Below are 19,295 nucleotides of genomic sequence, written 5' to 3' on the forward strand. Positions count from 1 at the left end.
GTGAGGTGCTATGGATAAGGGCTGACCTGACACCATGAAAATTGTGGAGGGCTAGGACAATACTTACCTCCATAATCAAACCACGTTAGGAATTTGCATCTTCAGGGTTGTGTCTGGAACCAGCCTGCACCCTAAAAAGGCATTCTGTAAATATGGGAAACCTGGGAATGGGGTTGGGAATGAATCAGGATCCGCTCTTCATTTTCAAAGGGCGCCTGTACCATCCCAATTCAGCAAAAAGCACTCTTTGGATTGTTAGCTCATAATGTACTCAATTGTTACAAGATGTTTGTGCTAACATTTGTCAGGGGATTTGGAGCCACTGATATACTGACAACTGAAATGAAAATATATTTAACAACAATGAAAATATAGGTAAGATTTTATCATTTATATCAATGACTGATATATTGTTTTTATTCATTCATGAGATGAAGGCATTAGTGGTTAGGCCAGCATTTATCATCTGTCTGTAATTGCCCAGAGAGCAGTTAAGAGCCATCGACATTGCAGAGGTTATAGAATCAAATGTAGGACAGACCAGATAAGGATAACAGTTTTCCTCCCCAAAGGACATTAGGATTTTTCCAACAATCAACAATGAATTCACAGTCACCATTAGACTCTTAATTCCAGCACAGACACAACAGTCTTCATTTTGCATCATAACAGTTCTGTAATTCTGCAATGTTTTGTTTATCTAGCACAGAGGACCACAGAAACACAGTACATGCTGGATATAATTTGAACTTAAAACTGATTTGCTGAACAGGACAACAAAATGGAGGACAATGCAGACTTGTATTTGACACATCTTTTATGTAATTTAACGATAGCAGGTTCAGTTAGAAGGTGTTAAAAAGACAAAATAGCAAGTAAAATTGATACAGAGTTCCTTAGAACAACCATGTGTGATAAGTAGAGTTGTTGTGTCACCATAGTCTTACCAGACCATAGGTCCTGCTCTCTCATTAGAGAGAGAAGCTACTGGTGGTGACATACCTGATGGCCACCAAACCTCAGGTAAGGGAAGAGGTTGAGAATGAGAGCCCTTCATGGTAGCCTCAAACTGAGGATGGGAATTGAACCCACACTGTTGGCATTACACTACTCTGTAAACCAATAATCCAGCCAACTGAGCTAAACCAATTTCCTAAATAGAGTAAATTAATGATAGATAAGGAGGTCATTTGGACCAAGGAAACAAGTGCAATGTGTCACCACTATTCAAAACTGAAGCTTCCATCTCTCATTCCAGTTAATAAAGGAACACTTGTCCACTGTCCCAAGCATCGTATCAAAGCTGCTGCCAGGCCAACGGGAATGCAAAGGGCATTTGAAGACAAATCCCGTTAGCTGAAACAATCCACTTTGCCTTACGGAATGTGATTAATTACAAGCCATTTGTGAAGAGCCAAAAAGGAAAAATAAGGGTGGAGATCCCAACAGCACTCATGATCCCTCCAATGTCACCCATTAGTTAAGAGAATGGGGAAAATTAGCCAGTAATCTTCAGAAGTGAGCTAATGACTTAGATCTGGGGTGGTGGTATGGGATGGTGGGTGGATACTGACGATTGCAGGAGGTAAGAGCTTGGTGGAGTCGAGAAAGGAATGGTTAAAAGAGAAAGAGCTGAGGGTTAACAAACTGGCACAACTTTATTTATTTGGGAGGGGAAAATAGCAGCATTTGAGAAATAGATTGAGACGACTGCAGCCCCATTGTGCTTTGCTTCATCCAACTGATTTAAATCAAAATGATGTTTTAAATTACAGGAATGTTGAACAAATATTCTGATTGTTCACATATAAGTGCTGACACTGCAAAGTTTCTTCCTTACCTCCCAACGCTGTTTTCTGGATTCTGATTATCTGATCTTTGTCCAGTGTTGTTAATGGTGACTCCAGATGTTGTTGTAGTGTTTCCACATTCCGTAGGTCATTTACCTTGAAAACATAATTAGGGGACAGTGAAATCTGTTGGAGTTCACGGTCATCTGCACCTCCTGATCCGATAGTGAAAGGTGCTACACCGGCCTCTTTCAGAGCTAATGCTGCCCGACCAACATCATCGGTCGACTTGCTGGCAGTGAGAAGGATCAGGAACTGGGGGACACCTTCCTCTGCTCTGCCTCCAGCAGGCTGAGTAAAGACGTTATTTTTAACATAGTCCAAGGCTGCACCGGTGTTGGCCTGACGCCCTCCTATGTGCCTGAGACCGTTTATCGCATCCTTCAGATCCTGTTTTGTGGTGTAGCTGTTCAAGTAGAAGTTGGGTCTGGGATTATCGCTGTACTGCACCACACCAACCCGGACTTTGTCACTTCCAATGTCAAGGTTATCCACCACTCTGGAAATGAATTTTTGAACTGAAGTGAAAGCACCTCTGACTCTCTCTGATCCATCCACAAGGAACACAACATCTCTCTTATCAGCATCTGAAATTATTGGAAAATAGATTTGTTTATTATTGAAAAATAAAGCTGTCAACAAAAATGTTATTACTGTGCCATGATATTCAGATTATTTGAGGTCAGTTCTGGCACATTGCTTATTTCTTTTAACTTTTCTAAATATTATACCGTTGTAACTAATCAAAGTTTAACATTTGCATCAAAGCTGGATCAGGGATTGGAAAATTCGGAAATTGGCCCCAGAGATCAATGTCCCATTTTCTTAGCACGTTACCAGCTCAGGGTTATTTTAAGAATCTATAGTTGGGTTGGTAGGGAAGGCATTAGCTGATGGTTATTCAATTCAAACGGAGTAAGTAGCAACTAAAGCTTTTGAGGGACCCATGAAGGTATCTGAGGAGATTGAGCTGGGGTTCTCCAGAAGACAAGAGTCAGTCAGAATATGGAGAGGGTCTCATGGAACCAAACAGCGTTCGGTGAGGCAGGGTGGCTTTTTCTTATATTCACTCAGGGGACATAGGCATTTGTAGTTGGGCAACTTTTATTGCCCTAGCTGTGGGCCTTGCTCAACCATTTCTCAGGGTGGTTGAGAGTCAACCATTTTGCTGTGGGTCTGGATTAACATGTAGGTCAGACCAGGTGAGAATGATTGTTCTGTTTTTTTCCAACAATAACCAATGGGTTCACAGTCAATAGGATATTCTTAATTCCAGTCCTTTCCTTAAATTAAATTCGAATGTCATCATCTGCTACAGCAGAATTTTAATCCGGGTGCCCAGATCATTAGCTGGGTTTCTAGATTAATAGACGAGTGATAAAATCACCAGGTAATTGACTCCACATTACATTCCATCCAGCAAGTAACGTGCTCCTACCTGCACCTATTCAAGTTAATCAGGCCACAGACACAAGTAGGCTGTGCAGGGGAGGAACTGCTTCTCCACCTTGGATGTTTTGGCCATTTCAAGTTGAGAACTTTTGCCTCTCTTTTGATGCCCGATCATTTGTGAGCCACTCTCCATGACCCTTCGAATTTACAGAAAGTACCAGCTTTGACATTGTTTTTGCTGGTGTATGGTTGCTGAAGAATTTCCTAGTGTCACTTTGTACCCCAGAGAGCCTCCCTCCCTGCCATCCTTTACTGTGGGATGTGTGTGCTAGCGACTCAGTAACATGTCATCCTGACAAAATATTATCCCAAAGTCATGTTGCTGACCCTCAAACACAAACCCATCCCTACAAGGTTGTCACTCCATTATGTGTTACCTTTCAGGAGGTAGGTTAAAGAACATACTAGGCAGAGTGCTGAGCCTACTGACTGAGAATTCAGGAAGAAATCATGGTCTACATGGATACAATTGAGATTGGGCTTAATATAAATGATACATTACTGTCACAGTTTCAGCAGCAGGGATGCAAGTTCAATAACAGGACTTTCAATGGTCAGATCACTGCCTTATTGTCAGTGTGGCACAATGGACAGAATGAGATAGATTCTTCGAGCACCGCGTCAGAGGAAAGTAACAGAACTTGTTCAAGAAACTGAAGGAGAGTGGGTCAGGTGGAGATGGCTATGAGGAGATGCATTAGAAACTTAACATTCTAGGTTACCAAGTATTTGAGGAAGATATGAATAACAAGTTTGGGGAAATAGTTGTATTGATCAAATGAAGCGATGAAGCTCTAGAAAGGGAGGATGCAGTTGAGGAGTCTAAGGGAGAATCAGGTGTGTTGCAATTAAGTAACAACCCAGAGGCTACTGTGCTATTGACAACCAGATAATGGAAAAAAGGCCTTGGCTATTCACCAGATCCATGCCCCTCATGGTTTCATAAACCTCAGCATCTGACACTCCAGGGAAAAACAGCCCAAGCCTATTCAGCCTCTCTCAATAGCTCAAACCCTCCAATTCTGGCAGCATCCTTGTCAACTTTTCCTCATTGGGAAAATATGAGGACTGCAGATGCTGGAAACCAGAGTTTAGATCAGAGTGGTACTGGAAAAGCACAGCAGGTCAGGCAGTATCCGAGGAGCAGGAAAATCGACATTTTGGGCAAAATCCCTTCTTCAGGAATATAGGCAGGAAGCCTCAGGGTGGAGAAATAAATGGGGGGGGGGGGGGGTGGTGGGCTCAACCATGTACTGAAACAGACTCGCTACCCTACCTTGAAGAAGTTCTCCTCCTATCTCCACAAGAATCTCAGCGGGTCTCTCTCTCACTGCAACCCCCAGGTCATCTCCTCTGTACAGAAACAGACTCACTACTCGCTTTGCTACCTTCTCCTCAGCTTCACCACCATCACCGCATCCCCCCCCCACCCTCGCTGCCATTTATCTCTACACCCTGGAGGCTTCCTGCCTCTATTGCCAATGAAAGGCTTTTGCCCGAAACATTGATTTTCCTGCTCTTCAGATGCTGCCTGACCTGCTGTGCTTTTCCAGCACAACTCTGATCTAAACCTCAATGTTTTCTCATTGCTGAGTGGGTGTCAGTGTTGTCGCCAACAGAAGAACCCCAACACAGTTTTCAAAGCATAAGGATAGGACTAAATCTGGAGTTAACATTAAAAGAAAAATTGAAATCCATTGACAAACATCTAATACAAAAGGCATGATATGGGAATAGAAGATAAATCATATCTGAGAACATTTTGTGAAAGCAAATCTTAGCAGGATTTATACACCTAATGGTAATGTCCTAGGGAGTGCTGCTGAACAAAGAGACCTTGGGGTGCAGGTTCGTAGCTTCTTGAAAGTGGAGTCGCAGGTAGATAGGATAGTGAAGAAGGCATTTGGTATGCTTTCCTTTATTGGTCAGACTATTGAGTACAGGAGTTAGGAAGTCATGCTGCTGTTGCACAAGACATTGGACAGATCACTGTCGGAATATTACATGCAAATCTGGCCTCATTCCTATCAGAAGATGTTGTGAAACTTGAAAGGATTCAGAAAAGATTTACAAGGATGTTGCCAGGGTTGGAGGATTTGAGCTACAGGGAGAGGTTGAATAGGCGAGGGCTGTTTTTCTGGATCGGAAGCTGAGGCATAACATTATAGAGGTTTACAAAATCATGAGGGGCATGGATAGTATAAATAGACAAGGTCTCTTCCCTGGGGTGGGAGAGTCTAGTACTCGAGGGCATTGGTTTAGGGTAAGAGGGGAAAGATATAAAAGAGATCTAAGGGACAACTTTTTCACACAGAGGGTGGTATGTATATGGAATGAGCTGGCACAGGAAGTAGTGGAGGCTGGTACAATCGCATTATTTAAAAGACATTTGGATGGGTATATGAATAGGAAGGGTTTGGAGGGATATGAACCAGGAGCTGGTAGGTGGGACTAGATTGGATTGGGATATCTGGTAAGCATGGACAAGTTGGACCAAAGGGTCTGTTTGAGGGCTATACATCTCTATGACTCTGTGATATTTTTGAGGAGTAAAATGAGTGCTTTGCATTTGTTTTTGCTGAAGAACAAAACAGTTATTGAGAGGGGGAAGATGGAAAGATTCTGATCACATTCTGCTCTCTTGCCTTAATTCTAAGAGAGTGCCAGAGGTCAGGAGAATTGGAATGGTTACAATCCTTTTGAAAAACACAAAAAGGTAGAGACACATGACAGCCAGAAACCAGTCAAATTAACAGAGAGAACATGTTTATACACTAGTGGCACTGCACAAAGATTTTGTTAGTGTATACTTGGCATATCACCATGTTGCCATTCAATCTTCACTCTTTTGTTGAATGCCATTTAGAGAATAATTTTGTTCTAAGTCATGTCACCATACTAATTATTGAAGATCACATCTTTCTAATTTATAAAGAAGAAACAAATATGTCTCAGTATCAGGTACAATGATCCAAATATCAGATATCTGATCTTTTCTCAGCATTGTTAGCGGTGACTCCGGACATTGTTGGAGTATGTCAACATCCCACAGGTGATTTACCTTGAAAATATAATTAGGGGACAGTGAAATCTGTTGGAGTTCACGGTCATCTGTTTCTCCTGATCCGATACTGAAAGGTGCTACACCAGCCTCTTTCAGAGCTAATGCTGCCCGACCAACATCATCGGTCGACTTGCTGGCAGTGAGAAGGATCAGGAACTGGGGGACACCTTCCTCTGTTCTGCCTCCAGCAGGCTGAGTAAAGATGTCATTTTTATCATAGTCCAAGGCTGCACCTGTGTTGGCTCAATGGCCTCCTATTTGCCTGAGACCGTTTATTGCACCCTTGAGATTCCACGAATATTGCGTGCAATTCTGGTCTCCTTCCTATCCAAAAGATGTGGTGAAACTTGAAAGGGTTCAGAAAAGATTTACAAGGATGTTGCCAGAGTTGGAGGATTTGAGCTATAGGGAGAGGTTGAATAGGCTGGGACTGCTTTCCCTTGAGTGTAGGAGGCTATGGGGTGACCTTACAGAGGTTTATAAAATCATGAGGGGCATGGATTTTTCACGCAGAGGGTGGTACGTGTATGGAATGAGCTGCCAGAGGAAGTGGTGAATTCTGGTACAATTGCAATATTTAAAAAGGCATCTGGATGGGTATATGAATAGGAAGGATTTGGAGGAGTATGGGCCGGGTGCTGGCAAATGGGAATAGATTGGGTTGGGATATCTGGTTGGCATGGACAAGTTGGACTGAAGGGTCTGTTTCCATGCTATACATCTCTATGACTCGAAATCTATTTTCTACTGGTTCAAAGTTTGGGAGAAGATTTGTAGCTCAGGTGCTCGTTGTTGTGGTTCTGTTCGCCGAGCTGGGAATTTGTCTTGCAAACGTTTCGTCCCCTGTCTAGGTGACATCCTCAGTGTTTGGGAGCCTCCTGTGAAGCGCTTCTGTGCTGTTTCCTCCAGCATTTATAGTGGCCTGTCTCTGCCGCTTCTGGTTGTCAATTCGAGCTGTCCGCTGTAGTGGCCGGTATATTGGGTCCAGGTCGATGTATTTGTTGATAGAGTCTGTCTCTATCAACTCTATCAACAGACTCTATCAACAAACACATCTACCTGGACCCAATATACCGGCCACTACAGCGGACAGCTCGAACTGACAACCGGATGTGGCAGAGACATACCACTATAAATGCCGGAGGAAACATTTTCTATTGGTTTCAGATGCTAGGCGAGATATTGTGTTCCTTTTGGATGGATCATTCAGAGTCAGAGGTGCTTTCCCTTCAGTTCAAAAATTAATTTCCAGAGTGGTTGATAATCTTGAAATTGGAAGTGACAAAGTCCGAGTTGGTGTGGTACAATACAGCAGTAGTCCAAGCCTCCACTTGACTTAAACAGCTACACCACAAAACTGGATCTGAAGGATGCAATAAACGGTCTCAGGCAAATAGGAGGGATTCGGGCCAATACCAGTACAGCCTTGGACTATGTTAAAAATACCATTTTTACTCAGTCTGCTAGAGGCAGAGCAGAGGAAGGTGTCCCCCATTTCTCGATCCTTCTCACTACTATCAAATCATCTGATGATGTCAGTCAGGCAGCATCAGCTCTGAAAGAGGCCGATGTAGTACCTTTCACTATTGGATCAGAAGACACAGCTGACCCTGAACTCCAACAGATTTTTCTGTCCCCTAGTTATGTTTTCAAGGTAAACGGCCTGCAGGATGTGGACACAGTCTGGAGTTACCATTAACAACACTGAGAAAAGATCAGATCACTGAAATTTAGATCATTGTACCTGATGGTGAGACATATTTGTTTATGCTGTAAAGAATCATAAAACAGACTTGGAGAGAAAATTAAAATCCACTGGATGTTAGATGCAATGCCTGTCTGGATATGAATTGGCGAGAAACTGAATGTAGAGAATATTGTCAAAATGCTTTTTATTTAAGACTCAAGGGATGATTACTGAAGTGATAAAATTATAATAGCAGAATGAGTAAACCATGTAGCTCCTTAAGGCCACATTGTCATTCAATACAATCCTAGTCTATCTTCTGCCTTAGCACCATTTTCCTGCTCAATCCAAAAGTCACTCAATTCCCATAAAGATCAAAACCCTACCGAACTCAGGCTTGAACATGGTGCTTCAACAATGCTCTGGTCTAAAGAGTTACAAAGACCATGTGTTAAGTGTTTTTTTTTCTCATCCCAGATCTAAGCTTATCCTGAGAACAGAAACTCCAGTGTGCTCTACTTCCCAGCCAGAGGAAACAGCCTCTCAGTGTCTATGTTATTTAATACCCTTGGAATCCCAATAATTGTCTAATTTCTCTGCATCGCCAATTGTTGTTTTGACTGGCTAAACCAATGTCCATCCATCACTACATTCCTCTCAATGGAGAAACTTATTTTCATACTTATCAAATTCTTTTTTCAATTCCATTCACTTGAGCAAGGCCTGCTATTTTGAGTGATGTATGAAACATTCCATGCTCCAGTCTTATTCAAGTCCTACCCTCAGCTCTTTATCTAATACTTTTCCAGTACGTCTACATCATTTCGTACTCTCGGCACTAACCCTCAGTAAAATTCATTGATCAAGCTTCTAATTTCCACTCAGCTCATGTCTTCAGGTAAAAGGCAGGAGTTAAGAGGTTTCTGTTGTTTATTCTATCATTAACATCACAGGTGTAGGGACACCGAATGTGCTACGAGAAAGGAAATTTTACATAACTTGACCCAGTGACCATGTAGGAATGGTGATATATTTCCAAGTCAGGATGGTGCATGATTTAGTGCTGAACATGCATCTGCTTTCTTTATCCTTCCATGTTGTAGAGTTCATGGCTTTGAAACATGCCATTGGAGGAGCCAGGCTGAGTTGGTGCAATGTATCCTCTATATCATACACACTGCTGCCGCTGAATATTGGCGGTGAAGGGAGTGAGTGTCGAAGGAGGTGGATGGGGTGTTTATCGAGCAGGCTGTGGTGTTGAACTTCTGTCATTGGAGCTACACACATCCTGGCAAGTGGAAAGCATGCCATCACACGCATGAGTTGTGTCTTGGTCTAGCCAGGCTTTGGGGAGTTAGGAGCTGAAATGCACACCACAAAACTCCCAGTCTCAGACCTATTGTTGAAGTATTCTTACAGCTAGCCCAATTCAGTTTCTGCTCAATGTAAGTCTTCAGTATGTTGATAGTGAGGAATTAGTTGATAGTACCACCACTGAATGTCCAGGGAAGATAGTTAGTCCTTCTTCTGTTGGAAATGGTCTTTGCCTGGTACTATGCAGCATGAATGTTACTTGCCATTTATCAGCTGAAGCCTGGATGCTAGCCAAGTCTTTCTGCATTTGGACATGGACAGTTTCAGCATCTAAGCTATTGCAAAGGGTGCTGAACATTGTGAAATGATCAGCAAAAATCCCCACTTTTAACATTTTGATGGAGGGAAAGTCATTGATGATGCAGTAGAAGATAGCTGGGCCTAAGATACTAACTTAAGGGACTCCTACAGTGATGTTTTTGAACAAAGATGAATGGCCACAAACAAATTACAATCATCTTCCCTTGTGCGAGTTATAACATAAGCCGGTACACATTTATATCCCCACCCCCAATGATCAACTCTCATTCTTCCAAACTGATTGAATATAGGGCTAACCTGTTCAACCTTGCTTCATAAACGGAGCATTTCATCCCAGGAATCAACTTTCTCTCCAAGGCTTTTAAAGCAATTCTATCTTCTATAGTCAATAAAGAGACAAAACCTGTACACAGTCATCCAGATGTAGTCTCATAAACATCCTGCACAGCTGCAGCAAAACTTCTCTATTTATACATACTCCATTCTCTTAAATAATGACAACATTCCATTTCCCTGTCTGATTACTTGCAGGTTTGTGCATCAGGAGTCCCAAAGCCGTGTCCAGTAGAGCAAGCCAGAAGCTGGGAATTCTGTCGTAAATAACTGACCCAGCTAACTCCCTAAAGCCTTTTCAGCACCTACAGCGCACAAGACCCTGGAACTTTCTGCTGTCCAGCATTGTGGGTGTTCCTACACTCCACAGGCTCCAGCAGTTCAAAAAGGCAGCTCACCATCACTTTCTATTAGGAATGAGACACAAATGACAATGATGTCTACATCCCTTAAAAGAACATAAAAAGACATACCACCCTTTAGAAGTGATCTGAAGTTTTTAGAGTGAGTGTTGAGGAGATTCACTGGAATGGCACCACGGATAAGGGACTTTAGTTATGGGGAGAGGATGAATCAACTGGAAATTTGCTTAAAAATACACAAAGGGGGAAAAATATTAAAGTTAAAAGGCATACAGGGACAGAAGCCAAAAGTGGGACGAATTAGATATTATTTACACAAATACAGCAGAGGGGCAAGAGTCAAATGACCTTCTTCTATAGTATAATACTCTGTGATACCATGAAATCTATGGTGACATTCCATATAGTACATTATTTGATGTATCGATGCTGTTACGTAGAATTGCTGACAGTCAATAACCCAACTGTGCATTTTACAATTATGGGAGAGCCAATGATGGCAGTCATCCTCCAGATCATGGTGACCAATACATGGTGATGCCATTTGGAGGTACAACTAATTGGATAGTAAATATATTTAACAATTGAAGTGATCCAATATCAGCAAATCCTACAAGAATTGGTGAGCTACTGTGTATGGATACCACTGCCAATCAAAATGTTTCTGCTGCTATTAACATGAAAGGATTTATTTTTGGTGGAGAACACATGGGTTATTATATTGAGAAACATTTTGTTTATATTCATGAATCATTGTGATGTGTTTCCATCCTCAAACAGAACATATTTGTTGCAATTATTACTACAGATAATAATTTCATTAATTGTGTGATTACAAGAGCTATTAGCCAGGTCATTTTAAAAAGAAGCAAAGGTGTCTCACCTCCAGTGACAGCTGTGTGAATTGCAGTTATCTGATCCTTGTCCAGTGTTGTTAACGGTGACTCCAGACGTTGTTGTAGTGTTTCTACATTCCGCAGGTCATTTACCTTGAAAACATAATTAGGGGACAGTGAAATCTGTTGGAGTTCACGGTCATCTGCACCTCCTGATCCGATAGTGAAAGGTGCTACACCAGCCTCTTTCAGAGCTAATGCTGCCCGACCAACATCATCGGTCGACTTGCTGGCAGTGAGAAGGATCAGGAACTGGGGGACACCTTCCTCTGCTCTGCCTCCAGCAGGCTGAGTAAAGACGTTATTTTTAACATAGTCCAAGGCTGCACCGGTGCTGGCCTGACGCCCTCCAATTTGCCTGAGACCGTTTATCGCATCCTTCAGATCCCGTTTTGTGGTGTAGCTGTTCAAGTAGAAGTTGGGTCTGGGATTATCGCTGTACTGCACCACACCAACCCGGACTTGGTCACTTCCAATGTCAAGGTTATCCACCACTCTGGACATGAATTTTTGAACTGAAGGGAAAGCAGCTTTGACTCTCTCTGATCCATCCACAAGGAACACAACATCTCTCTTAACAGCATCTGTAAAAAAGTGGACAAAAAATATGAATATTATTCACTATTATCTTTGCAAAACAGTTAATACCTCTTCCAACTGCAAAGATGTTAATATCTGAACTGATTGGAACTTCTCTCTATATTTCCTAGTGCTATACTAGGACCAAACTCATTGAACCCGATGTTGGATCCAGTGGACTGTCAAATTTCCAGTTAAACAATGTAACAGGTTTCCTTGAGCTTACAGTGAGCTTCATTGGAACACTGCAGCAGGGTCAGGAACACCAAGGTCAGAACATGGAATTAAAATGAAAGGCAATTGGGAGATTGAGATTATATGTACATAGAAGAATTAAATTCCTCCTCAAAATTATTGCCCAATCTACACTGATCTCTTCAAAGTAGGGAGAGTACGTTATGATCAGAAATGCAATATGCAAAGTTGGAAGCAATAGGAAATGCCAATGATGTCTACATCCCTTAAAAGAACATAAAGAGACATACCACCCTCTAGAAGTGATCTGAAGCTTTTAGAGTGAATGTTGAGGAGATTTACTGGAATGGCACCACGGATAAGGGACTTTAGTTATGGGGAGAAAATGAATCAGCTGGAAATTTGCTTAAAAATACACAAAGGGGGAAAAATATTAAAGTTAAAAGGCATATAGGGACAGAAGCCAAAAGTGGGATGAATTAGATATTATTTACACAAATACAGCGGAGCAGCAATGAGTCAAATGACCTTCTTCTGTAGTGTAACACTCTGATACCATGAAATCTATGGTGACATTCCATATAGTACATTATTTGATGTATCGATGCTGTTCTGTAGAATTGCTGACAGTCAATAACCCAACTGTGCATTTTACAATTATGGGAGAGCCAATGATGGCAGTCATCCTCCGGATCATGGTGACCAATACATGGTGATGTCATTTGGAGGTACAACTAATTGGATATTAAATATACTTAACAATTGAGGTGATCAAATATCAGCAAATCCTACAAGAATTGGTGAGCTACTGTGTATGGATACCACTGCCAATCAAAATGTTTTAGTATTACAGCGGTGGAAAGGAAGATGGACGAAGATTTGCCATCTGAGGTAGTTTGGGTTGAGGTTAGGAATAGGAGAGGTGAGGTCACCCTGTTAGGAGTCTTTTACAGGCCTCCTAATAGTCCTAGAATCGTTGAAGAAAGGATTGCGAAGATGATTCAGGAGAAGAGTGACAGTAATAGGGTGATTGTTATGGGAGACTTTAACTTTCCTGATATTGATTGGGAAAGCTATAGCTCAGGTTCGTTAGATGGGTCAGTGTTTGTGCAATGTGTGCAGGAGAGTTTCCTGACACAATATGTAGATAAGCCAACAAGAGGTGAGGCCATACTGGATTTGGTTCTGGGTAACGAACCAGGCCAGGTATTAGAACTAGAGGTAGGTGAGCACTTTGGGGACAGTGACCACAATTCGGTGATTTTTACTCTAGTGATGGAGAGGGATAAGTGTGTACTACAGGGCAAGAGTTATAGCTGGGGGCAGGGAAATTATGATGCGTTGAGGCAAGACTTAGGATGTGTGGATTGGAAAAGTAGATTCCAAGGCAAGAGCGTAATTGATATGTGGAACTTGTTCAAGGAGCGACTATTGAGTGTCCTTGATAAGTACGTACCTATCAGGCAGGGAGGAAAGGGTCGTGTGAGGGAGCCGTGGTTTAATAAGGAGTTGGAATCCCTTGTTAAATGGAAGAGGGCGGCCTTTGTAAAGATGAGGCGTGAAGGTTCGATAGGGGCAATTGAGAGTTATAAGGTAGCCCGGAAGGACCTGAAGAGAGAGCTAAGAGCAGCAAGGAGGGGACATGAAAGGTCCTTAGTTGGTAGGATTAGGGAAAACCCTAAGGCTTTCTATAGGTATGTTAGGAATAAAAGAATGACTAGGGAAGGAATAGGTCCAATCAAGGATAGTAATGGGAAGTTGCGTGTGGAGGCTGAAGAGATTGGGGAGGCACTGAATGAATACTTTTCGTCAGTATTCAGTCAGGAACAGGACATTGTTGTCGATATGAATACTGAGGCACGAATAAGTAGAATGGATGGCTTTGAGATATGTAGAGAAGAGGTGTTGGAAATTCTGGCAAGGGTGAAAATAGATAAGTCCCCTGGGCCTGATGGCATTTATCCTAGGATTCTCTGGGAAGCAAGGGAGGAGATTGCAGAGCCATTGGCCTTGATTTTTGTGTCCTCTTTGTTGACAGGAGTAGTGCCAGAGGACTGGAGGCTAGCAAACGTGGTTCCCTTGTTCAAGAAGGGGAGTAGGGATAATCCTAGTAACTATAGGCCAGTGAGTCTCATTTCTGTTGTGGGCAAAGTCTTAGAGAGAATTGTAAGGGATAGGATTTATGCACATCTGGATAAGAATGATGTGATCAAGGATAGTCAGCATGGTTTTGTGAAGGGCAGGTCGTGCCTCACAAACCTTATTGAATTCTTTGAGAAGGTGACTAAGGAGGTAGATGAGGGGAAAGCGGTAGATGTGGTATATATGGATTTTAGTAAGGCGTTTGATAAGGTCCCCCATGGTAGGCTACTGCAGAAAATACAGAGATATGGCATTGAGGGTGAGTTGGAGGTTTGGATTAGGAATTGGCTGGCTGGAAGAAGACAGAGGGTAGTAGTTGATGGCAAAGGTTCATCTTGGAGTGCTGTCACTAGCGGTGTTCCGCAAGGATCTGTTTTGGGACCATTGCTGTTTGTCATTTTTATAAATGACCTGGAGGAAGGGTTAGAAGGTTGGGTGAGCAAGTTTGCGGATGATACGAAAGTCGGAGGAGTTGTAGACAGTGAGGAAGGATATGGCAGGTTACAGCGGGATATAGAGAAGCTGCAGAGCTGGGCAGAAAGGTGGCAAATGGAGTTCAATGTAGCTAAGTGTGAGGTGATTCACTTTGGTAAGAGTAATAAAAAGATGGATTACTGGGCTAATGGTAGACTACTTGGTAGTGTGGAAGAGCAGAGGGATCTTGGTGTCCATGTACACAGATCTCTGAAAGTTGCCACCCAGGTAAATAGTGCAGTGAAGAAGGCATATGGCGTACTGGCTTTTATTGGTAGAGGAATTGAGTTCCGGAGTCCTGAGGTCATGCTGCAGTTGTATAAGACTCTGGTGCGGCCGCATCTGGAATATTGTGTGCAGTTTTGGTCGCCATACTATAGGAAGGATGTGGAGGCACTGGAACGGGTGCAGAGGAAGTTTACCAGGATGTTGCCTGGTATGGTAGGAAGATCCTATGAGGAAAGGCTGAGGCACTTGGGGTTGTTTTCATTGGAGAAAAGAAGGTTTAGGGGTGACTTGATAGAGGTGTACAAGATGATTAGGGGGTTAGATAGGGTTGACAGTGAGAACCTTTTTCCACGTATGGAGTCAGCGATTACAAGGGGGCATAGCTTTAAATTAAGGGGTGGTAGATATAGGACTGATGTTAGGGGTAGGTTCTTCACTCAGCAAGTCGTAAGTTCATGGAATGCACTGCCAGTAGCAGTAGTGGACTCTCCCTCTTTATGGGTATTTAAGCGGGCATTGGATAGGTATATGGAGGATAGTGGGTTAGTGTAGGTTAGGTGGGCTTTGATCGGCGCAACATCGAGGGCCGAAGGGCCTGTACTGCGCTGTATTCTTCTATGTTCTATGTTCTATGTTTCTGCTGCTATTAACATGAAAGGATTTATTTCTGGTGGAGAACACATGGGTTATTATATTGAGAAACATTTTGTTTATATTCATGAATCATTGTGATGTGTTTCCATCCTCAAACAGAACATATTTGTTGCAATTATTACTACAGATAATAATTTCATTAATTGTGTGATTACAAGAGTTATTAACCAGGTCATTTTAAAAAGAAGCAAAGGTGTCTCACCTCCAGTGACAGCTGTCTGAATTGCAGTTATCTGATCTTTGTCCAGTGTTGTTAACGGTGACTCCAGACGTTGCTGTAGTGTTTCCACATTCCGCAGGTCATTTACCTTGAAAACATAATTAGGGGACAGTGAAATCTGTTGGAGTTCACGGTCATCTGCACCTCCTGATCCGATAGTGAAAGGTGCTACACCGGCCTCTTTCAGAGCTAATGCTGCCCGACCAACATCATCAGTCGACTTGCTGGCAGTGAGAAGGATCAGGAACTGGGGGACACCTTCCTCTGCTCTGCCTCCAGCAGATCGTGTAAAGGCGGTATTTTTAACATAGTCCAAGGCTGCACCTGTATTGGCCTGACGCCCTCCAATTTGCCTGAGACCGTTTATCGCATCCTTCAGATCCCGTTTTGTGGTGTAGCTGTTCAAGTAGAAGTTGGGTCTGGGATTATCGCTGTACTGCACCACACCAACCCGGACTTGGTCACTTCCAATGTCAAGGTTATCCACCACTCTGGACATGAATTTTTGAACTGAAGGGAAAGCAGCTTTGACTCTCTCTGATCCATCCACAAGGAACACAACATCTCTCTTAACAGCATCTGTAAAAAAGTGGACAAAAAATATGAATATTATTCACTATTATCTTTGCAAAACAGTTAATACCTCTTCCAACTGCAAAGATGATAATATCTGAACTGATTGGAACTTCTCTCTATATTTCCTAGTGCTACACTAGGACTAAACTCATTGAACCCGATGTTGGATCCAGTGGACTGTCAAATTTCCAGTTAAACAATGTAACAGGTTTCCTTGAGCTTACAGTGAGCTTCATTGGAACACTGCAGAAGGGTCAGGAACACCAAGGTCAGAACATGGAATTAAAATGAAAGGCAATTGGGAGATTGAGATTATATGTACATAGAAGAATTAAAATCCTCCTCAAAATTATTGCCCAATCTACACTGATCTCTTCAAAGTGGGGAGAGTACGTTATGATCAGAAATGCAATATGCAAAGTTGGAAGCAATAGGAAATGCCAATGATGTCTACATCCCTTAAAAGAACATAAAGAGACATACCACCCTCTAGAAGTGATCTGAAGTTTTTAGAGTGAATGTTGAGGAGATTTACTGGAATGGCACCACGGATAAGGGACTTTAGTTATGGGGAGAAAATGAATCAGCTGGAAATTTGCTTAAAAATACACAAAGGGGGAAAAATATTAAAGTTAAAAGGCATATAGGGACAGAAGCCAAAAGTGGGATGAATTAGATATTATTTACACAAATACAGCAGAGCAGCAATGAGTCAAATGACCTTCTTCTGTAGTGTAACACTCTGATACCATGAAATCTATGGTGACATTCCATATAGTACATTATTTGATGTATCGATGCTGTTACGTTGAATTGCTGACAGTCAATAACCCAACTGTGCATTTTACAATTATGGGAGAGCCAATGATGGCAGTCATCCTCCGGATCATGGTGACCAATACATGGTGATGTCATTTGGAGGTACAACTAATTGGATATTAAATATACTTAACAATTGAGGTGATCAAATATCAGCAAATCCTACAAGAATTGGTGAGCTACTGTGTATGGATACCACTGCCAATCAAAATGTTTCTGCTGCTATTAACATGAAAGGATTTATTTTTGATGCAGAACACATGGGTTATTATATTGAGAAACATTTTGTTTATATTCATGAATCATTGTGATGTGTTTCCATCCTCAAACAGAACATATTTGTTGCAATTATTACTACAGATAATAATTTCATTAATTGTGTGATTACAAGAGCTATTAGCCAGGTCATTTTAAAAAGAAGCAAAGGTGTCTCACCTCCAGTGACAGCTGTCTGAATTGCAGTTATCCGATCCTTGTCCAGTGTTGTTAACGGTGACTCCAGACGTTGCTGTAGTGTTTCCACATTCCGCAGGTCATTTACCTTGAAAACATAATTAGGGGACAGTGAAATCTGTTGGAGTTCACGGTCATCTGCACCTCCTGATCCGATAGTGAAAGGTGCTACACCGGCCTCTTTCAGAGCTAATGCTGCCCGACCAACATCATCGGTCGACTTGCTGGCAGTGAGAAGGATCAGGAACTGGGGGACACCTTCCTCTGCTCTGCCTCCAGCAGGCTGAGTAAAGACGTTATTTTTAACATAGTCCAAGGCTGCACCGGTATTGGCCTGACGCCCTCCTATTTGCCTGAGACCGTTTATCGCATCCTTCAGATCCTGTTTTGTGGTGTAGCTGTTCAAGTAGAAGTTGGGTCTGGGATTATCGCTGTACTGCACCACACCAACCCGGACTTGGTCACTTCCAATGTCAAGGTTATCCACCACTCTGGACATGAATGTTTGAACTGAAGGGAAAGCAGCTTTGACTCTCTCTGATCCATCCACAAGGAACACAACATCTCTCTTAACAGTATCTGTAAATAAATGGACAAAAGATATGTATATTATTCACTATTATCTTTGCAAAACAGTTAATACCTCTGCCAACTGCAAAGATGATAATATCTGGACTGATTGGAACTTCTCTCTATATTTCCTAGTGCTACACTAGGACTAAACTCATTGAACCCGATGTTGGATCCAGTGGACTGTCAAATTTCCAGTTAAACAATGTTACAGGTTTCCTTGAGCTTACAGTGAGCTTCATTGGAACACTGCAGCAGGGTTAGGAACACCAAGGTCAGAACATGGAATTAAAATGAAAGGCAATTGGGAGATTGAGATTATATGTACATAGAAGAATTAAAATCCTCCTCAAAATTATTGCCCAATCTACACTGATCTCTTCAAAGTGGGGAGAGTACGTTATGATCAGAAATGCAATATGCAAAGTTGGAAGCAATAGGAAATGCCAATGATGTCTACATCCCTTAAAAGAACATAAAGAGACATACCACCCTCTAGAAGTGATCTGAAGTTTTTAGAGTGAATGTTGAGGAGATTTACTGGAATGGCACCACGGATAAGGGACTTTAGTTATGGGGAGAAAATGAATCAGCTGGAAATTTGCTTAAAAATACACAGAGGGGGAAAAATATTAAAGTTAAAAGGCATATAGGGACAGAAGCCAAAAGTGGGATGAATTAGATATTATTTACACAAATACAGCGGAGCAGCAATGAGTCAAATGACCTTCTTCTGTAGTGTAACACTCTGATACCATGAAATCTATGGTGACATTCCATATAGTACATTATTTGATGTATCGATGCTGTTACGTTGAATTGCTGACAGTCAATAACCCAACTGTGCATTTTACAATTATGGGAGAGCCAATGATGGCAGTCATCCTCCGGATCATGGTGACCAATACATGGTGATGTCATTTGGAGGTACAACTAATTGGATATTAAATATACTTAACAATTGAGGTGATCAAATATCAGCAAATCCTACAAGAATTGGTGAGCTACTGTGTATGGATACCACTGCCAATCAAAATGTTTCTGCTGCTATTAACATGAAAGAATTTATTTTTGATGCAGAACACATGGGTTATTATATTGAGAAA

The 19,295-nt window shown here is 42.0% G+C and overlaps 1 protein-coding gene across 1 annotated transcript in view; it reads right to left on the minus strand.

Moving 5' to 3' along the window:
- col6a3 (collagen, type VI, alpha 3) overlaps nucleotides 1-19,295 on the minus strand; it is a 152,092-nt gene that overhangs the window by 73,663 nt on the left and 59,134 nt on the right. The window contains exons 12-14 of the mRNA XM_072578754.1: nucleotides 17,602-18,198; nucleotides 15,754-16,350; nucleotides 1,841-2,437 (exon numbers count right to left, since the gene is read on the minus strand). Coding sequence (XP_072434855.1) covers nucleotides 1,841-2,437; nucleotides 15,754-16,350; nucleotides 17,602-18,198 — 1,791 coding nt within the window. The remainder of the gene's footprint in view (nucleotides 1-1,840; nucleotides 2,438-15,753; nucleotides 16,351-17,601; nucleotides 18,199-19,295) is intronic.

This window comes from Chiloscyllium punctatum, chromosome 10, assembly GCF_047496795.1.
Source record: "Chiloscyllium punctatum isolate Juve2018m chromosome 10, sChiPun1.3, whole genome shotgun sequence".
NCBI classification, from domain to species: Eukaryota; Metazoa; Chordata; class Chondrichthyes; order Orectolobiformes; family Hemiscylliidae; genus Chiloscyllium; species Chiloscyllium punctatum.